The sequence below is a fragment of the Engystomops pustulosus genome, chromosome 7 (assembly GCF_040894005.1).
Source record: "Engystomops pustulosus chromosome 7, aEngPut4.maternal, whole genome shotgun sequence".
NCBI classification, from domain to species: Eukaryota; Metazoa; Chordata; class Amphibia; order Anura; family Leptodactylidae; genus Engystomops; species Engystomops pustulosus.
In genome coordinates this window covers 151,635,139-151,662,862 of record NC_092417.1, presented here as the reverse complement: position 1 = coordinate 151,662,862, position 27,724 = coordinate 151,635,139, and the positions used below count along the sequence as shown (strand labels likewise).

Below are 27,724 nucleotides of genomic sequence, written 5' to 3'. Positions count from 1 at the left end.
CCGGGTTAGGGAGGGAGGGAGACGCAGCAGCCGTATCCCGGGTTAGGGAGGGAGGGAGACGCAGCAGCCGTATCCCGGGTTAGGGAGGGAGGGAGACGCAGCAGCCGTATCCCGGGTAAGGGAGGGAGGGAGACGCAGCAGCCGTATCCCGGGTTGGGGAGGGAGGGAGACGCAGCAGCCGTATCCCGGGTAAGGGAGGGAGGGAGACGCAGCAGCCGTATCTCGGGTAAGGGAGGGAGGGAGACGCAGCAGCCGTATCTCGGGTAAGGGAGGGAGGGAGACGCAGCAGCCGTATCCCGGGTAAGGGAGGGAGGGAGACGCAGCAGCCGTATCTCGGGTTAGGGAGGGAGGGAGACGCAGCAGCCGTATCCCGGGTAAGGGAGGGAGGGAGACGCAGCAGCCGTATCCCGGGTTGGGGAGGGAGGGAGACGCAGCAGCCGTATCCCGGGTAAGGGAGGGAGGGAGACGCAGCAGCCGTATCTCGGGTAAGGGAGGGAGGGAGACGCAGCAGCCGTATCTCGGGTAAGGGAGGGAGGGAGACGCAGCAGCCGTATCTCGGGTAAGGGAGGGAGGGAGGGAGACGCAGCAACTGGAGGAAGGGGAGACACAGCAGCAGCCGTATCCCAGAGAGGGAGACGCAGCAGCCGTACCCCAGGGGAGGGAGGGAGACGCAGCAGCCGTACCCCAGGGGAGGGAGGGAGACGCAGCAGCCGTATCCCGGGTTAGGGGAGGGAGGGAGACGCAGCAGCCGGATCCCGGGTTAGGGAGGGAGGGAGGGAGAGGCAGCAACCGGAGGAAGGGGAGACACAGCAGCAGCCGGATCCCGGGGAGGGAGACGCAGATGGTAGATTGTTTTTACAGACTAAGTTATCCCAGCTTTACACTTCATTATTAACGTCTTAGTCTAACAATATCAGTGTTCAGTCTTGCAGCGCCCTTGCATGTATTGTAGTCTTCTTGTTCTTATTATACTCTCACTCACTGGTTTCCATGTTGATGAAGAATACTATGGACATGATGGTTTTGATGTCTATTTGCTTGGACTTGCAGGGCAAGAGCGAGTATGCCCAGTGCCCGCGGTTCTCCATCCCGATCCTCAGTGACAAACCGTCCGCAAAACACTTGGAGAACACAAGGTGGAAACGGCAGAATCCATGACATCTTAATGGAGATCCAATTGACCAAAGTTAGAATTTTTTTTTTATATTCTCATTGGTCGTAGCATTTTTTCAAATATAATCTTTATATGTTCATTTTGCTACAAATGAAGGATAATCACATGTACCCCCCACCCCCCCCCCTCATTCCATAGGTGAGCTTCCAGCATGAGTCCTATCCAGCACCTTCTGAGCCGGGGCCAGAAAAGATCCAAGGGGATGATGTGGCAGAAGTTCCCCTCGCACGTCAAGTGTTTATAGTCCAAGAACTGGAGATAAGAGACCGCCTGACATCTTCTCATATCAACAAGTTTTTGTACTTGTATACAAGTGAAAAGATGCCAAGGAGAGCTCACTCTAACATGGTAAGATAAGGGAGAACATGAAAAGTTTTGCTTTGTAGTTCACTAAAATCAAAATTTGGGCAAATGTTCATCATCTCTATTATTGACCAATCAGAGTGGTGTGATATAAGATATCCTCTGTTCCCTATAGGCCCTGAACACCAAAAATAGACCCTAAAGATAAAATCGAATACTAAGCAAAATTCTCCAGAATTGTAGCCCAACCTGTCTAGCACATCAGCTTTATGGATACGTTCGGCATGTACTTCAGGAAAGCACCTGAATATGGATGGATGCACATTTTTTTCCTCTGTCTGACCAATATACATTGCATCCTGCGGGAAACACAGGATGGAAATATGTCCTGCTTCCTCCGCTACACTCAGCGAAGGCCAAATTAGTCTATTGGGGACGGATGCAACAGTGTTGCATCTACCCCTGGACTCTGCTGAGTGTACGCTCTGGGAGGACCCCATATAAGGACAGCTGCCAAAAAAGGGGGAGGAGCCAAACCAGACGCAGTATCCCACTGTAGTATCCTAGTACACCGTTCTATCAGATGTATAAATGTAGCTTTACACAGTTTTACAATTTTTTCAAAAAGGAACAGATTGCGAATTAGAATAGGTTGTGTATAACACCGAATATCTACTTAAAAAAAACTTTAGTGTATAAATAATTGTCCTCTTCTTCAGCTCACAATAAAAGCCCTCCATGTGCGCCCTGAGGCCGGCTTAGGTGGTCCCGAGTGCTGCCTCCGCATGTCCTTAATGCCGCTTCGCCTGAACATCGATCAGGTCAGTTTGATCTCCGGGTCTCATTCCCTCCCCCAATCATTTGTCTCGAGGAGCCTTCTCACGTGTCGTCTCCCTGCAGGACGCGCTCTTCTTTCTCAAAGACTTCTTCACCAGTTTGGCCTCGGGCATTCAGCCTGTGGTAGCCATGGAGCTGGGGTCAGATGGTAAGTTCTCTTGTTTTTTGTTTTTATGCATTTTAGGATCACAAGTGTTTGTTCTTTTGTACCAAGTTCTCTCCTATTCCCAGCTTCTCGAGTGGAAAACCTCCGAAAACAAAGTGCCTCAGACTGTGACGCTGGACTGGAGAATTCCTTGGATTCAAATGAGGAGGACACGTCGTCTCTCAGCTCGGCATCAGAACAGCCTATTTACTTCAGGTGAGGCCAGAGGAGAGTCCTTAAACCTCGCGTGTTGTATCATTCATACACCATATACAAGGAGACAGTGGTGCTATCCTCACCTCCTTGTAAATCCCTTCCTAACTCTCTACAAACATTACTTACCAGCATCTACCAAAGGAGTTATTGTGAACTATTTCTAATAATGATGGGTGCATGTTAATTTTGTCCCCAAAAGTTGTTACCGTGCTTCACCTAAAATTGGTTGCAGCCGACACTAGAAACAACCTCTGTGTAGTCCTACATTTGTCTGTTGCCATAGAGACATAAAGGTCTGAGCTGTTGAAAGAAAATATATTAATTGCATAGATTCTTTATGTTTAAATAAAATTTTTGGAGCTTAAAGGGGTTGGCCACTTTGATTTACAAAAGTAAAGTAAATGCCCATGTACCTTTTTGTTCATCAAGTGATTCAGCATTCCTGCTACTTACTTTTGTGCTGTGTGCAGACTCTCTGGATCTTTGTTTACATGTCTGAGCTCTGCTGAATAGGAGGAGCTGTAGCAGGAGAGTAATGACTCATCCTGCTCCCTCCCCTGTGTCTGTTAGTGAGACGGACTGTGAGAGGGAGAGACACAGTGGCTGGCGCCATTAGGAGGGGCTGAAGGAGTGAGAAACAGGAGGTGCTGTATATATGCAGAATGAAGCATGGGGAGAACAGGGAAAGGCTGAAGCTAGGCTGAACATATACATGCAGAGACTTGTCCAAGAAAGAGATTTATTGAAAAGTGGACAACCCCTTTAAACTAGAAATGTTGATGTTGTCCCATTGGCTTGTCATCAGGAGCCTGAATAGACCTGAACCTTCCAGTAATGCAGGTCTTTAAGAATTACATTTTTTCTTCCAGAGAATTTCGTTTCACATCAGAGGTGCCGATATGGCTGGATTACCAAGGCAAACACGTTACCACGGAGCAGGTGGTGAGTGCGGGAGAGGGATTTCCCTGTATGGACACTGTGATTATACCTTCTAGTTATGTACTCTAGGTATTTATGGGGGTCAGCACCTGTATTGGGGATCTACACAGACAGAGGACCTGCTGCCCATCATCCTTCATCTATTACATTGTGTTTGATATCTCACTTGTCTCTCTTGTTGTAGGGGACGTTTGCTGGAATATTAATAGGACTGGCCCAGCTAAACTGCTCCGAGCTGAAACTGAAGAGACTGTACTGCAGGCACGGGTAAATGCATTATTCACTGCGCATATGAGCGGACGACTTAAAGGGAACCTGTCACCAGCTTTTACCCAAGCTCTTTCCACTTCTAGCCCTCTCAAGTACGATATATGTAAAAAAAAATCCTCGAAATTATGTAAAAATGAGCTGAGAAGAGTTAGAATTTGCATGAAATGAGTCAAGTTTAAAGGCTACAAGAGGAGTGTCACCTCAGATGCCCCTTGTCTGCGGTGCTATTGTACCTAACATGCTGCTGGTTTAATATGGTGTCTCATCTTTCATGTCGCATCCGACTTCTTTGAGCTACAGAACTAGAGATACAGGCAGTTAAAATAAAAGGCAGGAATTGGATCTTTATATGCAGCTCTCATTTCCAACACTGTCTTTAAATGTCCCCATCTCTTGTTCTGTAGCTGAAAGAACCCCAGGCCTGATGTGACTTTTTTATCTTTAATATGACACCAGCATGTTTCTAGGTACTATAGATCACACTCTCCCTGCAGCCTCTAAACTTGACTCTTCTCTCCCCATTTTCACCTAATTTTGGAGGAAATTTTTTATAAGTAAATGAATGAGATTTCACATAATAGAGGGAATTCTTGAAAGGACATTTCATACCCTACAGAGGGGGCTGATAGTTTAAAGGGCTAAAATCTGATGACGGATTTGTTTTAAAGGGAGTCTATTACAAAACTTAACCCTAACATTGTTCTAGGTGACGTATTGAGCATGTCGTTCTCTTTACCCTTTCATGTGCACAATATGTCGCTGAGACCATTACCTGTAGGAGGGAGATTAAATGTTGGGGGGGATTTTAATTGAAAAAGAGCGTACATATTCTGACTCCCCTGGCATGTGATGTGGGTGTTAGACACTTGCTGATCCCAAATCGATCCCCTATCTTAAGTACAGGCAGTCCCGAGGTTAGGTACATGATAGTTTCTTTAGGTTTGTTCTTAAGTTGAATTTGTATGTAAGTCGGAGCTGTATATTTTATAATTGTAGTTCCAGACAAAAAAAATTTTGTCTCCGTGGCAATTGGATTTTCAAGGTTTTTTGCTGTAATGGGACCAAGGATTATCAATAAAACTTCATTACAGACACCTTACAGCTGATTATTGCAGTCTGGGAGTAAAGTAACATCCAGAGGTCACAGTGGGCAGAGAGGTCCGTCTGTAAGTCGGGGACCGCCTGTATGGCTGATGAATTTCTAAATACCAGACAACCCCGCTAAGGATGATCTCCCCATTATTTATATTTCTATGGAATACATTAAACCTATTGGAAACATGGGAATCCCATTATGTGATGTACCTTATGGAATATTCAAGATATCATCCACAATCCTACAGTAACATTGAGCTGTACCTCTCCTCCCCCCAAACCTTGGCTTCATGTACACAGCGTTGTTACAACTTATTATTATACACTCGCAACTTGTTCCATAAGTATTATGTCCCCTATTTTAGGAATAAATCACTTCTCATCAGATCGATTCCCATCTAATGACAAAGCAATGCTCCCAGGATGTGTGAGTGCCGGGCACATGGCGGGACTGATGCGGATGTGTATTACTTCATATTAGTGAAGGCTGTTTTTAGATCTGCCCTTGTGCCGGGGGAAACCACCAATCTGATCATCTCTTAAGATCTCAAGGAGACGCACGGGAAATGTTTGCTTTCCTGCGGCTCAGTTCAGGCCGGGTCATACACATTGTGATGCTAGCGGGGATCTAACAATATACAAGTCTGGAAGGATTGGAAGAGTCGGAGTTTGTATAGGGAGGGCAATGCGCAGCAATGGTGGTGACTGTACGATGGTTTCATCCGCTCCCTCCTCTCATCCCTACAGGTTGCTCGGGGCAGACAAGGTTTTCTCTTACGCTCTCAACGAGTGGCTGACCGACATCCGCAAGAATCAGCTGCCGGGGATTCTGGGAGGAGTGGGCCCCATGCACTCCGTGGTGCAGCTGTGTAAGTATCATGTCCGTGGCGTTGCGTGTGAACGTGGTCATCAGTACTTTGGGGCCTATGGTTATTCAGAGTCAGATGGCACACAGATGGGAATAGCTCAAGCTGCACACTAAGAAGACACGGGCGGATATTTTTTAACTTTTCTAGCGTCTCGGACGTCTGAATACAAGCCTATCATGTCTTGTGTTTTGCTTAAGTTTCCCCCCCCCCCCCCTTTCTCCTCCAAGGAAACTGCAGTCTGTTCACATTTCCTTATTTGAACCTGTTTGTTGTGTGCAATGTTAAAGGGAACCTGTCACCAGGAATGTCATTTTTAGCTGGTGACAGGTTCCAATGGTCTCTGCTATGCTGATTCCAAAAATACATTTGTCAGCATTCTGAATCATTTCAGTACTTTATATAAGTTGATTGCATATTACCTGGTTCCCTCCCACTACCGTGTGGTGAGTCCTGGAGGTGGGGGGGAGCAGTTGCAGCAGCCTGTGTGTCAGTCTCCTCATGCATTATTCCGCTTGTCCACACTCATGCAGCTCCCTCCCCTCTTCCTGTCATGTGTATTAAGCTGACAGGGATGGTCCATAAGCGAAAAATCCATACTGAGACGCACGCTGCAGCTGCCCCTCCCCTGGGACTCGCCACATGTAGCCCCCTCGGGTAGTGTCCTTTCTAGAATAACCTCTTGAGATGTGAAATGTCACCCTTAAAAATCCTCTCCAAAGTCATGTGAACATAAGCAGAGAACGGTCATATTTTTTAGTGATAGGTCAAGTTTAGAGGCTGCAGGGAAGTGTTACTTCAGTTCCATAATAAAAATTATATTTAGTGTCATATAAATAACAATCTCATCTTTCAGATCGCATCAGGCTTGTGGTTCTGAGAGCTACAGAACCGCCGAACAGTTATAAAGCCAATTCCTTCCCCCTTTTTTTTTTTAAATCTGCAGCTTAATTTCCAATTATGTTTGTAACTGTATTGCAGGTTCTGCAGAACCACAATGTAATATGAAAGATACATTTCTCACCTTTAATATGACACCAGCAGTAAGATTCTAGGTGCTATAGAACCAGAGATAGGACATTCCCTCTGCAACCTTTAACGTTGACTCCTCTCAGGCAGAATATGACTCTTCATTTTCATATGAATTTGGAGGATATTTTTATAGGTTAATGGGTGAGTTTTCACATTAAAAGAGAAAATTCTAGAAAAGACATTTCATTCTCTACCTGAGGGGCTGGTAGGTTAATGGTGTAAAATCTGGACCCTTTTTACAACGAGTAGCTGCTCACAGACACACATAGAAAAGAAAAATCGGATTTCAAATCCAGACGGATGAAATGTACATTAACATTAAATAAGGAGCCAGATCAGACTACACTGGGCTTGTTTGTAGTCTGTAACCTTGGAAACATGTAGATTGCCACTTAATGGTAAGAAATTTTTCATGAAGTATTTGTTTTAGTACTTTGGCGCATTGAAATACATTTTGTTGCAAATGTGGCTTTTATAGTCGGGCTTGTTGTGTACTGAATATTTCCACCATACTCTTAGCTGTTGTTTTTTACCCGCTGTCTTAGTTCATGGTGTCCGTGACCTCTTCTGGCTGCCCATTGAACAATACAGGAAGGACGGTCGCATTATTCGAGGCTTGCAGAGAGGGGCGGCCTCTTTTGGCACCTCCACAGCTTCGGCGGCCCTGGAGCTCAGTAATCGGCTAGTCCAAGCCATCCAGGTAAGGAAGCAGCGGAGGGTATTACAGGGATATAGTGACTGCACCTATAACACATAGGCGGAGATTGATCAGACGTGTCTGAGGTAAAACTGTCCCACTTTCCCTTGGAAACCAATCAGAGCTCAGCTTTTATTTTATAAACAGCTGTGGGGAAAATGAAAGCTGAGCTCTGATTGGTTTCCATGGGCAACTAGAACAGTTCTCCTCTCAGACACTTCTGGTAAATCTCTCCCTGTTTTGTTCCCTCTCTCCGTACTTTTAGGCCACAGCAGAGACTGTGTATGACATCCTATCGCCTACACCGTCCGTGTCGCGTGGTGCACTTGATGTCCGACATCCCCGGAGACTGAGGAGAGGGCAGCAGCCTGCAGACCTGCGGGAGGGGGTGGCGAAGGCCTATGACACCGTGCGGGAGGTAAGTGGTTCCCGTAACCCAGTGATAAGTTGGTGACATGCGGTGATCTAGACTTGTTATAACACTGATCCCCCCACGTCTTAGGGTGTTATTGACACGGCTCAGACTATCCGAGAAGTAGCATCACGCGGCCACGAACAAAAGGGCCTGACTGGCGCTGTGGGCGGGGTCCTGCGTCAGATACCGCCCACCGTAGTGAAACCGTTCATCGTGGCCACTGAGGCGACATCAAATCTCTTAGGAGGAATGAGAAATCAGATAAGACCTGACGCCCACAAAGAGGATTCTCTAAAGTGGAAGGCGGAGGAGGGGCAGGACTGACACGAAAACGTCTCTGTCCGTGAAGTGCCAAAGGAAAGCTGCAATATGTGAAGACGTCTGGAAATTGCGGGGGTCTGCGTATCGAGCACCGCGCCAGGACAACGCAAGCCACTCCTTATAGCACTTGATTCTTACCCTTAAGCCTTCTGGTTTCTTCTCTGCTTCTTCATGATCCCTGTATCAGCTCATGTATCCATGAAGCCTCCTTTGCCGTATTCTGCGAATCACGGAGTGACTGTAACAGGTTAAAATGCTTAAAGGGGCGGCTCCAATTAACGTTATTGCCCTACCCTATACACAAAATAGAGGATATCTTTAATTTGTGGTGCGGCCCCTTTAGGCACTTTTATTGCAACGTGGCCTTGAAACGTAGACCTTTGCACTCTGGACCGAAGCTGTGCATTAACCTCTAGGCAGAGGAGCTTGCACTCATCATATTTGTTGTGACTGACCCATTGAACTGGAGATAAATGGTGCACAAGGCAGGACTGTCTTGTCACATGAAGGGACTCTGCGGCCTCCATCACCCCCTGAATGTTGCTTTTTACATCTCTATCCCCCTCTTAACGCTTTCTTTCTGATTGTGAGGCCAAATACGTATAAATAATATATAAATATATAAATAAAATCTGTACAAAAATCCAAGGTACGGCCGCCGTCCATGCGTCTTTGTTGTGTGAGATGAGACGGTGCTCTCGGTGGATACACTTTTATTTAGAAAGTGGCATATGGAAAATGGATGAAACAACAATCTCTCACACTGTGATATTGTTCGTAGTCCGGATACACGTCTTAGAATACTATAAAATGTATTTACTGGCTTTTACATATCACATCATGGAGGGGGCGTCTGTCAGAGCCGCGGTCACCATCACCCTTTACAGCACCAGGTAGGTACTCGTATGAAACGTGCTACATGCGTTGGAACGTGTGGCCCGAATTCTGGGCAATCAGAACTCAGCATGTCAGTTCCGGGTGTCAGCGTTTGGGCCGGATGTTCCAGCACACACTGCAAGTTTTATAGGAATTGCATGCAGTTAACTCAACAAAGAGTTTGTATGTTCTCTTGGTGTTTATGTGGGTTTCCTCCGGGTCCTCCGGTTTCCTCCCACACTCCAAAACATACTGGTAGGTTGATTAGATTGTGAGCCCCATTGGGGATGGGGACCAATCTGGCAAGTTCTGTGCAGCGCTGCGTAATCTGTGTGCGCTATATAAATAAAGAATTATTATTATTATTATTATTAAACTCTGGGCCTTAGGCTGGCGGCACTAGACCAGGCTCTGTCCACGAAAACCAGACCATGCGCTGGCTGGATTGGACAAACCTCATTGGAGAAGAGACTCCTTCCATCATAGTGATATTTGATATAATACAAGGAGTCCCTGCTTCCCTGTGGAACAACTATAATCATGATTCCATCGGGAAAGCAGGGACTCCACGTATTATAGATCACTTTGCAGACATCTTGCTCGCCAGTACAAGGTCCAATTATTTACGGAGCGCTTTTATCTGGTGTCAGCCTTATAATCCAATATGCAAATAAATGGCAGTAAGTGCTCTATAAATTGTCCGCCCCTTTACTATTCGCACACCGAGGGATGGCACTGGAACCAATGAAGAGTATTGTAAATGAGCCCTGTAATTGTACAACGATTATGAATAATAGGATGCACTGGTATCTCATTTACATATTTCTTAATTGTTTGTTCTCTCATTATACCTCATGTATAAAGGTGTCCGATAATGCACACCACTACCCAGAAATGCATTATTTAATAGGGAGTCTATTAACTCCCATATCACGCTGAACGCCTGCAGCATTGCGCATGCGCCCGTCTCCCACCCAGAGGAAATAGATTCCCTTTAATGGTGACGTTGACTCTGACAGATCCCTTTAATGGAAGAACAGTGTCTTGCAGTATAATGGAATGAAACTGAACACTATGTAGTATAAAGATTGTCCTGTGCCCCCCCACCCCCGCTCCTGGGGGGCTGTGATCCCTGAATCCTTCAGTCCGTCCATTACTGTCAGCAGGTCAGTGTTTGTTGTGCTTGGTTTTCCAGTGGCCTCGTATCTTCATAGAAGATCAACTCGTTCCTTATAGTCTATCAGTACATAGTATATTATCTCCCACTTCAATGATTCTGCTTCAACATGAGCAACATTCACCCATTAGTCCACCCAACAGCAACTGGTTCTGTTGTTATAGTAGGTTTAGTGATGAAAATCCATACATGAAGGCTTCGGTCTGTGGCCCTGGATTCGGACCTCCGTACTTAAAGCTCCTTGTTTTCCCCATTTGTAGTATTCCCCTCTATCTCCCTTTTCCGTAACACCTTATCACTGATATCTCCCTGCTGCTCCAGACACTCTGATGTCTCTTCTGCAGTCTCTTCCACCGTGCGCATGGTATCCCGGAAAGCGGCAATCAGGTTCTTCAGTCCTAGCAGGTAGCCATCTTCATGGGTTCCCGGTTCCCAGGGCACATCGTGTCGGAGAATAACGTGCGGTGGTGCTGGGGTTGTTTTACCGAAATCTATCATCCACACGTTGGAGAAGCCACGTCTGTCGTGGACAAGTAGTAGCGAGCTGCCAATCACCTTTGGGAGAAAATAACAATAGTCACAATAATGTACAAAGATACAACGTGAGGCGATGCTCAGACCACTCGACCTATAAGGAACAGTACGGCGTAAATACATCTTAGCCCCCCGTTGTAAGGACATGTTGGGGCGTCTCTCGACGTATCCTTACAATGGAGGACTAAAAGTTGGTCTAAAAACCATCATGTGGCCACCACAGATTACGCCTCAGAAGCCACTCCTGATCCGTATTACTCCCTGTGACCCTAAGGGTACATTGCGTTTTGGATGCGTCAAAAACTGATTATACATTGAAATATAGGTTGGCAATGTATTACTCCCAGACCCAAAAAACGGATCATGAATTCATTGTTTACGTTAGAAGGCAAACACATTAGTATGTGGAGGCCCAAATCCGCTAGAGCATGGGGCAAGTGGGGAGCAAAGTCCTACAAATCTACAGGTTACCGGGATGTTTTCTGGTCCCCCTGTTACTAACCTCATGGGTGCGGAAGAACTCCGAGTTCTGCAGTGCAGTCTGCATTTTCTCTAACCGGTCCAGGTAAGTGGCCTGAAATGAAAAGTGTGCACATCCCATATTAGGACACAAGGTGACGCTGCTGTACTGTCACAGAGGTCGAGTTGACATGTTAGTTGGCAGTGCAGTAAAAACGATTCCTATACGTGCACTTGGAAGCTGTGGTCTGACCCTGCTCCGTGTAGCCGTAGTCTGGAGGTGGGGGGAAGCAGTGCGGGTGTATATCTGTAATAACTATACCCTGATGGAATGCGCAGCTTCTCTAGAAGGCAGATTGTTGTATCACCGCTCAGGAAACAAGACAAGTCTGGTCGCATTCCCTGTGTGTGCGATGGCTGTCAGGTCAGTACAAGAATAGCACGAGGGGCTGCAGGCACAATGACACAGCATGGGGGGCACCGACGTCAAGCAACAAGACCGCAACAAATATCTACAACTACTCTGACTACAAGCAAGCGACACACAACAGCAAAACATGATGCCAAGGCAGGTCATAGGGAATCCCTCGCAATATCACCAGCAGTAGCAGTAGGGTCTTACCAGGATGTCCTTCCGTCCCTTGGTAAAAAGGACAAATGTCTCCATTATCTTATCTCGGCTCTTCATTTTCTTGAAGTTTTTCTTCACAGGCCCAGCCTCGACCTAGAGAAAACGCATCTTCAGCTTGGCATTTAAGAGTTTGGTATCAGCTTAGAAGAAACAGCGCCACACTCATGACCAGGCCATGTGCAGTATTGCATGACTATGACCTCACCAGACACGGCCTATGAACAGGGGCGGTGCTGGTTGTTTAACTTGCCCTTTACCTTGAGTATATTTATGTACCCCGGTTATGACACAGCAGGAAAAGTTCTGTGAAATGTTGAGTGAAACAGAAAGTAGTGTCACGACCTTGTGACGGAGAACTCGTGTGCCATCGGGGCGTTGTTTTAACTCTTGTTATTCAGGTTATCCTTATGTGGGTTGTAGGTTCCCAGACGCTGTGGTAGGTTCGGATCTCACCATAACTTACCGTTACGCCCTCAATGCGGAATCCCAGCGATGCCGTGGAGCTGACGCTCTCCCTCCACTGCATGTAGCGAGGCTTTGTCACCGCCTGCTGCTTGTGTTCTTCTGGTGTCGGGGCGTCGGGCTCCAGCGCCACCATCTTGTTATACATGTCTTTGCGAGGGGTTGGTTTTAGGAGGGCTTTGGCCAATTCCTCTTCTAAGTAAGTCCTGCAAAGTGGAGGAGATTCCAACAGATTTTATAAATTATTTGTGGAAATATTCTTAGAAGTGTCATAGAAACATTGTCCTGACTGCAAATGTATAAAGGAAATCTCCCATCAAAATCCATCATGATAAACCAGGGACACTTACTCATAGATTCAGGCACCATGACACTGGTAATCTTCTTATATCTGTTATCCATGGCCTCCTTCCTTGAAAAATCAACTTTTATAATTATACTAATGACTCTGAGGGGCGTTACCAGAGCCCCTACATGTTGTAGCTTTACAGGCTGTTAAACTGTGCGGGAGCAGGTCTCCCCCTGCCACCTGTTCCCTAAGCACTTCCCACTCCCTCTGCTTGATGAAATCTCACAATACACAGTGTCAGGGGGGGATGTGTTCTGTGCACACTGTAACAGCCTGTGAAGCTGCAGCACAGAGGGGCTCTGGTAACATCCCCAGGAGCCCTTCAGACTCAATATCTTGATTTTAAAGTGCTTTTAAAAGAAAGGAAGCCATGGATAACAAATATAAGAAGATTACAACAGTCAAGGTACCTGGATTTAAGGGCTAATTCAGACAGGCGTTTTTGACATTCCTATGCGATCCATTTTTTTTATGGTCCATATGCGCTCTGGTTTGGTTTGTGCATGGCATACAAAGCTGTTGATTCCTACCTGACCGCTATTTTTTGCAGACAGAGAGAAAACAATTGCAGCATACATTGGGGAACATTTACTAAGGGCCCGCGGATTGCATTTCCCAACTATTTCCGCTTTGCGACGCATTTAACCGGAATTGTGGGTGCACGCAATCAGATTTTGGCGCAAGTGCACCGACTTTCATGCGACACAAATCAGGGGCGTGGCCATCGGGCAACCCGACTGATTCGGACTGAGCGCGGGATTTAAAATTCAAATTGTGTTGCAAGACAATGCACTTACATGCACCAGGAAGAAGAAGGTGAACTCTGTCAGACCTGAGCAGGGAAGTGACACATGCAGGATATCAGGCGCACGATCTTAGTGAATCGCGCCGGACTTCATCCTCGTCGGACAGTCCGGAGCGGGGATCGTGACAGGACCGCGTAAGTAAAAGTGCCCCATTATTTTCTTCTCACATGCAGACCACGGATATCCATAGAAGTCAATAGATCAGCATGCGTATGTGGTTCCCCCGAAACCCAACCAACTGGGCGGGGCAGAATATGCATTAGAAAACCATCCATTTTGGGGATGACATACGGGTGTGAAAAAAACTGTTGGGGATACAATACGGACGGTACGTATCGTACGTCTGCAATTTTGCAGACCCACAACTGACATGTCCGTGTGAATGAGCCCTAAGTGTCCCTGGTTTATCCATGCTTGATTTTCATGGTAGTTTTCATTCAGGAAAGGTTATTACTCATACATATAGGGCAGATATGTAAGCAATAGAACAGGGCTCCAGTTTTTAAGGGGGTACTGTGCACAAAACCGGCATCTACCTAGATGTAGATGGGGATGATATTGACAGTGTATGTAGTATAAGAGAAAAATGATAAATTTTGAAAGACTACGTTTTCTATAGAACGACAGTAGATGCAGAACAGTAGAAGAAGTTTTACCGAATTCCGATTTTGCAGTCCATGATGCTGGGAGCTTCCAGGCCCATGAGCAAGTCCTCCATCTTGATGTAGGTCTGCTCATCCCTCTCCACCAGTCCATAGTATGTAGGCACATATGGCCGCAGCACATCCTCCATCAGGGCCACAAGGCAGGCGTTTTCAATGGGGCTGAACTTCTTCAGGATGTGGCCTCTCTCGCTTGCTTTGAAGTTACCTTGGAGAGCGAATAAAGGAATGAATGTGGAGTGAACTTACTTCATATTTACCAATCTCTCCGAAATATTTCTGTAATGAAATCATAAACTCCACCACGGCTTTTGTTGTAGCGACACTTGACATTTGGCTCAACTCAAGGCTGACTCTTGAAAAGAAAAAACTGATTTATAGAAACTTTAACATGTTTCCACTGCCAAGACTTAAAGATCACAATGCTAAAGGGGTTGGCCACTTTACCTCATGTATTGTGTAATGTGTAAGTGTGGGGGAGCTGGATATTAGGTAATTTACCAATATACATTTATTAACAGTTCTGCTCTGCTTTCCTTGATATGTAAAGTAACATCTCCTGTCTTTTACCTCATCATCCAGAGATTCCTGATCATAAAATGGCCGCAGATGGAGGGTCATGTGATCCTAACTGTCCATGAACAATCGCCCTGCCAGGACTGTGATCTTATATTCATGAATATTATCGTAAGGTCCTGGCAGGGCGATTGCTCATGGACAGATAGAGATCAAATGACCCTCCATCTGCGTCCATTTTATGGTCAGGAATGTCTGGCTGATGGGGTAAAAGACAGGAGGCTTCACTTTACATATCAATAAAGCGGAGCAGAACTATTACCTAATATCCAGCCCCCCACAGATATTACAAAAAATATGGGATAAAGTGACCAACCCCTTTAAGATCAGCTGTAACGGCCAGAAATCCCAGCATTAAAGTTCCCTTTAAATCCAAATTAACGGAGAATAAAATGCTTTTAAAAGGTAATAAAAAAAAATCAAAAGAAAATACACCCAAACTGTAACTGTATTTAAGCAGCACAATAAAAGCCTTAGAACAAAAAGAAAAGAAAAAAAGGCAACTCAATACATTAAAAAAACAAGTGCTTCACACTACACTACACAGCTAATAAGTTACCATTTAAAAAAAAAAAAAAAAACAAGCCCTCAACAGTGCATCTTAGGATGCAATTTTTTGTGCAGTGGTCACAAGTGTCGAGAACCTATAAATCTGATAAACTTGCTGTGTATCCTTCCCCCCATATATCCTGGAAACATGCACTTTACTACATGTAAAGAATAAAGGAGACTGTTTTTTATTCTAAACCTGCTGTAAAATCTGGCTCCTTTCTACCAAAGCAGCAGCTGTTTTTGAAAGAGAAAAAAAAAAAATCACTGTTTATCGAGATGAGTGAATCTAACCATCGATATATGTAGATTCAATACAAATCTGCTGATTTCCCAGCTCCGGATACATTTTTTTAGAATTTGCTTCTAAATTCTAGATTTTTTTTTCTAATAGTCCAATTTAGTTTCATTCATTTTCTACAATTTTTATCCCTTTCCCGTTAATCCTAACCCTGACCCCAAAACTAACCCGGTAGAAAAAATACTACAATATAAATTACAAAAACACAACACAAAGCTTATTTCAATAACTCTAAAAAAAAACTAAAACATTACAAATTTCAAAAGTGCCTATACTAAAAAAAAAGACAAAAATCTATCTGGCCGATACCCAGGTAAGTTTGTAATTTGGTTGTGTGCTGGATACCGTGTGTAACATGCAGAAGTCTAGTAGATACTCACAGTTCATCGCTCTCGCACTAAACACCAACCAACATTTTTACTACCGAGAGAATTTTACAGGAAAACACAAAAATGTAAACTATACAGGACACGTTAATGATCTACTAATGATCTCGTTGTCGCAGAGGCGTCGAGCCTCCATCACGGATCTTTGTACCTTCATGACCAGCCAGCTGCACCCAGGAATTCTGCCGACGGAGGGACCAATGCACCATCGTGAAGAAAGTCTTCCATGATTTTGTCTATAAAATATAAAGAATATTACATTCCAGATTTTTTTTTAATTTTGTGAAAACAAAAATTATGTATTCATTAGAATTAACATATTCATAAATCACATCCTACATTGTACATTGATGAGAACCACTGGTTTTGTTAAATTACTGACCAGACTCAGGTCCCGTTTTTAGTTGCTGTATGTTGTAGTCAATCTAAATCTTGACCGGTGTCAATATAAATATTAAAGGGGTTTTCCCAACGAAACAAGTTAGGCCCTACCCGCAGGAACCTGCTGATTGATAGGGGTCTCAGTGATGAAACTCCTACAGATTACCAGAACGGTGGGCCCAATGGGGGTCCAAGTCCCTATTCGTCATACAGATGAATGGAGCAGCACAGACATTTCACAGCCGTCAGCTTTGCTCATCTTGGGGAGCAACAAAAGGGTCCGATGGAGGTACATCGGACCCCATCTGATCCCCCGTTCTTGTGATCTGTGGGGGTGTGAATATGGCCTAACTAAAAACCTTCAGGGCTCTGAGATCTCCTCTAAAATAGCCAAAAGCTTGCAGATGACCTGCTACCTATGGCTAGATCTACTAAAGCTCTAGGCGCATCTCACCTGACCTGCCCAGGAGCATCTCACAGCTCGGCTCCGTCCTTAAGCCTTCAGTGGCCAAGCTATAAGAGAAGAGTCATAATCCCAATTTTCCGACAGACAGAACCCCCTGCTTAGAACCCCCAAAAGGAGACCCGTCCCATGCAATCACTAAACTTGACTTGTCACATGTGAAAATGGAATGAGAAAAGTCATATTTACCCAACTTTGGTGTGGATTTATTATAGGTAAACTCACAAAAACGAGGGAATTTAGAAAGGAAATTTCATACCCTTCCTAAGGGGACTGTTTAACGGGGTATAACCTAGTGACCGGGTTCCTTTTAATTCCACTTCTAATGTCTGTTATTCACCTTTTCAACTTTGTCATAATCAAGAGAATGGAAATGAGTCATATTTCCATGTAATATTAGCAATGATTGTACAGGATGGACAGGCCACTACCTGAGGAGGAGTCTACAAGAAATGTTTGCGCAGGAGATTGATCGATATAAGATATAACGTTACAGCTGGTTCAGATTTCACAATACTAATTTGAAGTTATTCTTACCAAAAATTTCTGCGCTCAAAAAGATGAAGTTAGTTCTACTTAAAGGGGCTGTCTGGAAGTTGGAAAACATTGCTGTTGCCTTCCAAAAACAGCTCCTCTCCTGACCATGGGTAGTGTGTGGTATTACAACTAAGCTGCAATACCAGCCCAAACCATGGTCAGGTGTGGCGCTGTTTTGGAAGAAAGTAGCCATGTTTTTTTAACCCCCTTAGGGTCACACATAGAATTATGAGAACAATGAGACTATAAGCCCAAAAAATTAATAATGTGGAGCTCCAGCACTTGTTTCCGTTTTCATTAACATGTATTCTTTATTTCATCTCATTAAAAAAGACGATCCCCTTAAGGACCCACGCGTTTTGAACTTCCTCATTCAGTTCTTATTCCTAGTCTTAGCTTATAGGCCCCACAACGCTAAGAACCCTATAAACTAACTTTAGCAATTTTTCCGTCAGCCTACTCTAGACTACCACGGCCATTACTGGCCAACACAGCTGACCTAGCAAGCAATGCATGGTAATATGTAATGAACTAAGTCATCAATCGCTTCCGCCCAGTTGGTACAATGTACTATACAAATGCCATAGATAAACCCTGTATAAATAAAACCCTGGCACATCCACATTGACACAGTCATTCGGCTACATCGGCTTTAATGAGATTTTTCTCTGCTTGGCCATGGTTAAAGATGGGATTTTAGTTTTAAAAAAGTTAGAAAAAAAGGTACGGTAATTAAGCTTTGTACATGGATATCATTTCACATTGTGTATTAAATCTATTATAGCCTTATAATATATAATGGGGCACATTTACTAAAGGTCCGAATGCTGCATTTTTGTTGGGTTTCCCGACATTTTTCCAATTTGCCCTGAGTTTTTGGCACACTCGATTGGATTGTGGCGCATCGGCACCGGCTTGGATGCGACACAAATCAGGGAGCGTAGACGTCGGACAACCTAACTGATTCGGACAAACCGTGAAATTTAAAAACAAAATAGTGTCGCAAAATCAGAACTCACATACACCAGGAAGAAGAAGGTGAACTCCGGCGGACCTCAGCGGGGGAAGCGACACATGCAGGATATCGGGCGCACAATTTTAGTGAATCGCGGCGACCCGAATCCTCGTACGGCGGGGATCGCGATGGGACGGGTAAGTAAATGTGCCCCATAGTCTTTTGTAAAGACGACAGTATTCTTGTACCAGAGGAAAAACTCTAAATAAAATGCAATGAGACATTGGAGCTCTGAAGTGTACGGTATTATGTATGCAGCTCTGGGCTTGCAGGTAGACTATCTATATGTAGAGGAATCTTCCAATCCTATATGGCAATGTATAGATTATATACCATACGTATATTGTATTAATTAGGATGAAAAAGTTAAAGGGGTATCTGAAGTCATGTTGTCCCTGTAGCCTCTAAAAGTGACTCATCGCAGGCAAATATGACTCTGCTCTGCTCATTTTTGCATAACCTTGGAGGAGATTTTTTTTATAGGTAAATGGGTGAGATTTTACATAAAAGAGGGAATTCTTTTAAAGACATGTCATATCCTGTAGTAGTTTAATGGGGGAAAATCTGGTGGCAGGTTCCCTTTAAAGTATTATGGGTATAAAATAAAATAAAATAAACCATTGCTTGCAAAAGCTCAATGTACTACAGCTATTGACCTGATAAAGCTAAACTGTAAAAAGGGGTCTCACACCCGATTCCCTCGAAGGTCACAACCACATAAAACCTAACAAACCCTATAAAACACCCAGTGTGAGGCGGCAGGCTGAGCCGGTTTCACACATCTTTCATTGCCATAACTTGTGTTCGATTCGCATGAAAGAAATTTATTCTGGAAGCCGCATGTTTGAAAAGGAGCAGAGAATAACATAAACCAACAAGCGTGAGAACGGAAAGGCACGAGAGGGAGGTGGGGAGGCGCGCAGCCAGGCCAGCCGTAATATGTATCTATAGGCCCAGACCATGAACACTTCAGCCTTCATCCATCACCTCTCCGGACTATAAACATTATGGATCATGGAAGAAATCGCTAAGAAGCCCTTGACTTCTATAGATCCGACTATCAGGGCCAGTGTTGGACAGCCAGAGTACCAGACAATTCTCAGGTGGGTCCAGGCTCTAACCTAATATGCAGCCCAGAGATACAGCAGAAGACAAACTTATTTGTAGGTCCATATCCTGGGGCATGAAGTTGGGCCCCCAGAATAAATGTATCAGGTGGATACAATGAACCCCAGCCAGACACTGATCTGAGACTTGATGTATTAACGTATATAACTCACTTTTTTTGGCGCAAAAGTGTTGCGGATTATTTATAATGAGTTTGCGCCAGAAAGAACAGATGTTTTCGACTATCCCGACTTGTCCGTCTTTTTTTGGCGGAAGTGGGCGTTGCCTACATTTTACATCCGCCATCCACCACATTTATGTTGAGCTTGCCAGCTTTTTTAGGCGCAATATTTAGTGCAGAACAGACCAGAAAAACAATGGTATGAAATTGCAAGAAAAAGAAAAACAGGCACAGCCCATGTAAGATTTTGGCGCACGTCTCATTTGTGTCGGGATTTTTATAGCGTCCGACTGATTACAGGCGGTCCCCTCCTTAAGGACACCCGACTTACAGACAACCCATAGTTACAGACAGACCCCTCTGACCTCTGGTGAAGCTCTCTGGATGCTTTACTATAGTCCTAGACTGCAATGATCAGCTGTAAGGTGTCTGTAATGAAGCTTTATTGATAATCCTTGGTCCCATTACAGCAAAAAATGTTTAAACTCCAATTGTCACTGGGACAAAAATTTTTTGTCTGTATCTACGATGATAAAAGAACAAACCTCCGGACCCTATCTTGTACGTAACCCGGGGACTACCTGTAGTTCTGTCTGCGCATTAATTACTTACAGCCGTGTGCTACTTTAATGCATCGGGCGATGCTTTCCATTGTCGGATCTCAGATGCCAACTGTGGAAGGTTGCGACACAATTAATAAATCTAGCTGGGCTCCATCCCACCATAATTTCTTCCCAATTTTCATTTGAAATGATCTTACCTTTCGCCACATTTTCAAAAATATAGCTTATGACAGCTTTAACCGACAACTTTCTTTTAGCTATACATTGTTTCACTTACATCCCCATAAATCAACTTTATCTTATATTATCTGGCATCAGAGGGGGAATTTCCTGCTTCACCGGCCCCTCGCTTCTACTCCTGTCATGTCATGTAATTAGGGTGATGTCGTCTAAGGTCCTTTACTCATTTACATTTGAATTCTCTACCCTATATATGTATCTGATCACATGCCTGAATTGACTTGTACTCCTCTCCATCCTCCATGCAGGCATGCTGTGATTTCATGTGATCAGATACATACACGGGATAGACGTTTCAAATGTAACAGGGCCTTAGATGACATCACCTTGGTCACATGACAAGAAGTGGCCCATGATGTAACAGAGCTCTCTCTCAAAGTTCCACACAGCAGCATGTCCTAGCAGTGAGACCTGTCAGAAACAAGGAGGCAGAGCAATGCAGTGCAGTGAACATAAAGTTTACAAACTGTCTGCTTTTTAACATTGCAGCCATGGAAAGAACTCATTTAAGGGTCAGGGCAATGCTTTTTTTTATCATAGTTTTTCCTGATGTAATTGTTTTGGTGGGTTAATTTACATGACAGGTTCTCTCTAAAGAGGACCTATCACCACCTCACACGTTAATCCTCTCTGCGGACGTGATGTCTGTGATCAGTCCATATTGTATCCATACGCCATCCGTTTTTTTTTTCCACATATGCAAAAAAAAGCTGATGGGTTTCTAATCTACTTCTTGGACTGCCCAGTTGGTTGCAACATTTGAAGAAATAACACTCTGCATACGGATATCATGCATGCGCCGCACATTTTTTGCGGATCCATTGACCTCTATGGATGTGCGTAGTCTGCATGCTGAATTTTTTTTCTCACTTTCTGCCAATCTGTAAAAAAAAAATGGACATTCTTACAGACCCATAGGAAACAGTGGGTCCATTTGTCATCCGCAAAAAAAGTATAGCACACGGACATCAAAAACACCCGTCTACATGAGTCCTAAATTATACTATTAAGTATAGTTTTTATATTAACATCACCAGGACAACCTTTATACACATTTACTACACTGTCATAAAGCACTAAAGCTTCTCCTGTCAAATCACTGGTTGACCATTACTGATGTGTTTTAATGGAAAAGCAAATGCGACCAGGCTGAGCCCCGCCCCCAAGACGTTTGCATTAAATTTCTAAATGCAATGTAAACGCCCCATGTGACCACACCCTAAACATTCAGATAATACTTTTTTCTTTTCTTTAAAGTATCATATCGGTATCGAGTATCGTGATACTTTTATGGGTATCGTATCGCACTCAAAATTCTGGTATAGGTGCAACCCTACCCGCGTGACGGCTGTCCCAAAACCATTTAATATGAGGATCTTTAGAACTACTGGTACAGAAGGACCTGCTTGTATCTCAAGTTTACATGAAAAGTTGCCATTCAAGGGGTTCATTGTCTCATTAATAACATTTATCCACAGGAAATTTACAATCCCAGCAGTTTCCCTACGATGGGGGACTTTCAGTGATCCCTAGAATGGGGAACTAAAGTCCTCATCACCTTGTGACTTCCCAGTTTTGCCGGGCCTGTAAGGCCACGGTCACACGATCTGCTAGGCGTCCATTCATAACGCGACGCTAGCGCACAGGGGACGGTACTCGGCCCGAACACACATGCGTTTCCCTGGATTGATAAGCCAATCGCATGCGTTTTGCTGAAAACGCATGTGCGTTCGGGCCGAGGACCTCCCCCTGTGCGCTAGCGTTGCGTTATGAACGGACGTCTATCAGTACGTGTGACCGCGGCCTAAGTCTCCTAGAATGCAATGGAGGCTTCACCCCTTGCTTCAATTACATATTTGGGACTTGCAATGCAGGGGTCATATTTGCATAGAACAGGATCGGAGGGGGTCTCGGGTGTTGAGTTCCCTGTGACAAGCCCTTTATGATATTTTAGCAATTGTTCCTATTTACAATGTGTTCCATTCCTGGTTGGCATTACGATAAGGGCATTGGTGGCATTATAATATTATTCATTGATTTATATCTTGCACTTATATTTTTATAGTCACAATAGGAACCTCCAAACACTAGTGTAGCCCACAAATGTCTAACCCCGTGTGCCCCCCGTCTGATGAACACATTTGATTCCATGTTCCTGCTATTGTCTGAATAATGGAATCTTGTCATAATAATCGCTGGCCTCTGCGTGAACTGATCTCTAATATGAGCCCAGGGTATCGGGATACGCGCGCCATTGTGTGTACGGAGGCTGCCTGGAAAGTTGGGCTTTGTTTTTGCTGGAAATATAACTGCTATTATTATCCATGGAGAAACTTGGCAACTTCTAAAACATGTGAAGCAGTCGGAGAGTTGATACACTTTTTGTGTTGTTACCATTGTGTTGGGTAACAAGTAACCATGGGGCCCCATAACAAAACGTTTAATGGGCACCCACTCAACTATGTCCTCCATCCACAGCAAGTTGAAAATATGGAAATCCTTATAATCGGTATATTGGTCCACCGACATGCCCAAAGACAGAATATTGGCAAAATGCATAATGTCACATTAGAGAAGCAATGCACACAGTGATATAATATCAGGGCAATGCATTCAGTGATGTCACAGTAGAGGGACAATACATACGTTGATGTCACAGTCAAGGGATAATACACACAGTAATGTCACAGTTCAGGGATAATACACAAAGGGATGTGATTGTGACAGGTTTAATACACACTTTAATATCACAGTACAGAGATAATACACACAGTGATGTCGTAGTATGGGGATAATACACCCAGGGATGTCACATTACATGAATAATACACTCAGGGATGTCAGAGTACAGAGATAATACACACAGTGGTGTCACAGTGCAGGTATAATACATACAGTTATGTCATAGTATTCTAATAATACACCCAGGGATGTCACATTACATGAATAATACACTCAGGGATGTCAGAGTACAGAGATAATACACACAGTGGTGTCACAGTGCAGGTATAATACATACAGTTATGTCATAGTATTCTAATAATACACCCAGGGATGTCACATTACATGAATAATACACTCAGGGATGTCAGAGTACAGAGATAATACACACAGTGGTGTCACAGTGCAGGTATAATACATACAGTTATGTCATAGTATTCTAATAATACACCCAGGGATGTCACATTACATGAATAATACACTCAGGGATGTCAGAGTACAGAGATAATACACACAGTGGTGTCACAGTGCAGGTATAATACATACAGTTATGTCATAGTATTCTAATAATACACCCAGGGATGTCACATTACATGAATAATACACTCAGGGATGTCAGAGTACAGAGATAATACACACAGTGGTGTCACAGTGCAGGTATAATACATACAGTTATGTCATAGTATTCTAATAATACACCCAGGGATGTCACATTACATGAATAATACATGTCATGTTGCATGTATAAAACATACAGTGATGTCACAGTACAGGGATTGTACACAGTGATGTCACAGTACAGGGATAATACACACAGTTACGTTACAGTACAGAGAAAATGCCCACAGTGATGTTATTGAAGGAATAATTCATAGTTATGTAAGAATATTGGCAAAATGCACACAGTGATCAAAGTAACACAGTAGTTGTCAAAGTAACAACAACAACATAGAGAAACAATGCACGTTGTGATATAATAAAATGTGGATAATGCCTACAGTAATGTCATAAAGCAGGTATTTCATGCTAGAAATGTTCAGTATAAGAATTAAAGCAAATAATCAGTGATGTCACAGAACAGTGAAAAACTGCCCTGACGTCCCAATGATGTCATAATGCCTACACTGATGTAAGAGATTACATGCAAAGTGACATCATGGAGAATCACTTTGAAGCAGTGATGTCATAATATTGGGTTGATGCTTGTATAATAATTATCTTTAGTTATATAGCGCCATCATATTCCATAGCACTTTCATAAATCATAATATATATATACAAAGGATCATTTACTCAGTGATGTCCTATTATAAGAATACCGGACATCAGATTATTGAACAGACAGAATATACCGGAAAAAATAAATTATATAACGAAGTCACTAGCATTTCTAATACACATGCTTTGCAGCGCTGGGGTCCTGGGTTCAAGTCCCAGGGTCAACATCTGCAAAGAGTTTGTATGTTCTCTCCGTGTTTGCATGGGTTTCCTCCGGGTCCTCCAGTTTCCTCCCACACTCCAAAACATACTGGTAGGTTGATTAGATTGCGAGCCCCATGGGGACAGAGACTGATCTGGCAAGCTCTATGCAGCCCTGCGTAATCTGTGTGCTCTATATAAATAAAGAATTATTATTTTTATTATGCTTTTATATATGAAAAAAACTAATCTAGGTGGCGCTATGTTGGCTTATAAAATATGAGAAGAGGGAGGAGCTCCAGTGACTTCTTTCCCTAATTTCTGAATGTCTTCTAATGAGAAGAAAACACCATTACATTAGAAACCACCAGCATGTGACGCCCGAGCTCTGCAGGAAATTGTGAAACATCTTTGTGTTTTTTGGGTTCTTATTGTAATCGTGCCCTGAGTGACGGAGTATAACTCACACTGTCTAAAACGTAAACCACATAACTTAGACCTGCCAGTCAGAAGTTGCACCTACTTTATCACACTTTTGTTGACCCCACTGCTTGGCTGACCTACCTCCAAAATTTGCAATTTTGGTGTACGTTGGTGTACTATTTGGTGTGTTTTGCCTTTCCTTTATGTCAGCCATAATTATCAGACTAAAAATGCCAATAAACATTAGGATCTTTTATTTGACACACCCAAAATCTCTGTGCGCCTCTATTTAACTAAATAAATTAAAAAGGCGTATAAAAGTATAGTAAGGGTCTATATAAGTCAATGTAATTGACATCTGAATGAGGGTCCAACAGCAGGCAACCATCCGTGCCGTATTTCTAAGCATCCAGTAATGCAACCCTGGTGGCACCAGGATGATGTTACCGGTAACTTAAGGGGTTGGCCACTTTACATCATGTTTTTTGTAATGTGTGTGGCAGGATATTAGGTAATTTACCAGTATTCATCTGTGAAAATTTCTGCTCCGCTTTCTTGATATGTAAAGTGAAGCCTCCTGTCTTTTACCTCATCAGCCAGACAGACATTCCTGACCATAAAATGGCCGCAGATGGAGGGTCATGTGGTTCCTATCTGTCCATGAGCAATCGCCCTTCCAGGATATTATTATAGTATTCATGAATATAAGATCATGAACAAAAAGAGATTTCATGATCCTCTATTTGCGAATCAGGTGAAACAAACATCTGAGGAGAAAAAGCGGGAAAAGGGTACCACAAAAAAGGAGGGCAATACAAAACACAAACATTTTTACCTCAGGAAAACTTTAACCCTTTCCTTGCGACACACTAAATAGGTTAATATGTTAATTGGTAAATAACCCAATATCTTGCCCCCCTCTCTTACACAAGAAATATGAGGTAAACAAGCCAACCTCTTTAAGGTACAATTGTAGGAGGATCAATTAATTTCTGTAATAACTCAAGGAGCCTATATTATTATTTTACCATTTATAATAGAGAGAATCGAAAACATAAAATGTAACTTAAAGGCAAAAAAAAGGCACATGAAAGTGATTAAGTAGAGCGCTTCCACCATCACAGACATGTTCTCTCTGGTGTAGGGATGTCTCGGCTCTCTCCTAGTCAGGCAGGGATCTCCCTCCTCTCCACGTGTTTACATAATTAGAATACTTTCCGTCCTGCCTGTCTCCTTGGGTCTGTTTGTACAGCCGTGACTTCTGCTTTCAGGATCACATACACTACACACGTGAACACAAAGACATCACGGATGTTTTATAAATAAAAGGGGGCTATGACATACATGATGCTAGGGGGGTCTCATTGGCGGATTAAAAAATGGGAAGCAAATTTTGAGTTTGGGGGATCCTGGTATACTGTTTAATATAAATTATCGCTGTAATACGAGCGTGCACTAGCCGTAGGTTGGCGCCACTTTCACACAGCAATGTAATGGGAAGAATCCAACAAGGGCCTTCAGCACTGAACAGTTATATAATGTCTGAGCTGTCAGATACAGGACACAAGGAGGGAGGGCAGAGACTTCCCCGGATACGCAGGGAGTTCCCTTATTGTGCTGCCTTGAACGTTAACACTTTCTAGCCCGAAATATGAAGAAGAGGATAATCTGCTGCGCAACACAGCAAAATCCTATATAATGGGAAGTGGAGGAAGTATAGTTGTTGTCACTGGATTGTATGGCACTACAATGCCCATCAGGTCCAATGTACTGGTTTTGTTACATAGTCCGTACTATAAAATATTCAAGAAGAAAAATGCATCAGTGAATTTTGAACCCCCTAAACACACTTAGAAGACAGTTTAGTTAGTAGAATGATGCCTGAGTTAAAGCAAATTACATAGAGACTAGAGATGAGCGAGCACTAAAATGCTCGGGTGCTCGTTATTCGATACGAGCTTTTCCCGATGCTCGGGTGCTCGTATCGAATAACGAACCCCATTAAAGTCAATGGGAGACCCGAGCATTTTTTTAGTAAAAGAGAACTTTAAAAGAACAGTGCATAATAAAATATCCCAGATGTTTACTGATGTTTTGCTTGTAAGAACACATTGAAGTAATACTATTCTTCACTTTCCAGGTGTTCGCGCGTGTCTCCCGCTAAGTTAGGAGATGTTCAGAACATCTGGAATGTGAAGAATAGTGTTCTTTCAATGTGTTCTGCACTTAAATGGTCCTGTATTCACAGTTTTTAATGTTTTAATTCTATTCTTCACTTTGCAGATGTTAGCGTGTGTCTCCCGATAATGTCGGAGATGTGCGCGCACATCAGCAATGTGAAGAATAGTGTTATTTAAATGTGTTCTGCCCTTAAATGTTCGTGTTTTCACAGTTTTTAATGTTTTAATTCTATTCTTCACATTGCAGGTGTGCGCGCGTGTCTCCCGATAGGTTCGGAGATACGCGCGCACAGCTGCAAAGTGAAGAATAGTGTTATTTAAATGTGTTCTGCCCTTAAATGTTCGTGTTTTCACTGTTTTAATTCTATACTTCACATTGCAGGTGTGCGCGCGTGTCTCCCGATAGGTTCGGAGAT

At 43.5% G+C, this 27,724-nt stretch overlaps 2 protein-coding genes across 6 annotated transcripts in view; one reads left to right on the top strand and one right to left on the bottom strand.

Moving 5' to 3' along the window:
• Nucleotides 1-8,958, top strand: part of ATG2A (autophagy related 2A) — a 53,461-nt gene extending 44,503 nt beyond the window's left edge. For all 3 annotated transcript variants that reach the window (XM_072118291.1, XM_072118293.1, XM_072118292.1), the window contains exons 32-42: nt 1,051-1,186; nt 1,313-1,522; nt 2,197-2,298; nt 2,378-2,462; nt 2,546-2,675; nt 3,545-3,617; nt 3,799-3,881; nt 5,727-5,848; nt 7,423-7,577; nt 7,840-7,992; nt 8,077-8,958. In XM_072118291.1, the coding sequence (XP_071974392.1) occupies nt 1,051-1,186; nt 1,313-1,522; nt 2,197-2,298; nt 2,378-2,462; nt 2,546-2,675; nt 3,545-3,617; nt 3,799-3,881; nt 5,727-5,848; nt 7,423-7,577; nt 7,840-7,992; nt 8,077-8,313 (1,486 nt within the window). In that variant the 3' untranslated portion in view covers nt 8,314-8,958. The remainder of the gene's footprint in view (nt 1-1,050; nt 1,187-1,312; nt 1,523-2,196; nt 2,299-2,377; nt 2,463-2,545; nt 2,676-3,544; nt 3,618-3,798; nt 3,882-5,726; nt 5,849-7,422; nt 7,578-7,839; nt 7,993-8,076) is intronic.
• Nucleotides 8,959-9,006: 48 nt separating this feature from the next.
• LOC140071055 (inositol-trisphosphate 3-kinase B-like) overlaps nt 9,007-27,724 on the bottom strand; it is a 51,368-nt gene continuing 32,650 nt past the window's right edge. For all 3 annotated transcript variants that reach the window (XM_072118294.1, XM_072118295.1, XM_072118296.1), the window contains 6 exons: nt 16,230-16,314; nt 14,261-14,474; nt 12,451-12,655; nt 11,979-12,080; nt 11,400-11,471; nt 9,007-10,918 (listed from right to left, as the gene is read on the bottom strand). In XM_072118294.1, coding sequence (XP_071974395.1) covers nt 10,595-10,918; nt 11,400-11,471; nt 11,979-12,080; nt 12,451-12,655; nt 14,261-14,474; nt 16,230-16,314 — 1,002 coding nt within the window. In that variant the 3' untranslated portion in view covers nt 9,007-10,594. The remainder of the gene's footprint in view (nt 10,919-11,399; nt 11,472-11,978; nt 12,081-12,450; nt 12,656-14,260; nt 14,475-16,229; nt 16,315-27,724) is intronic.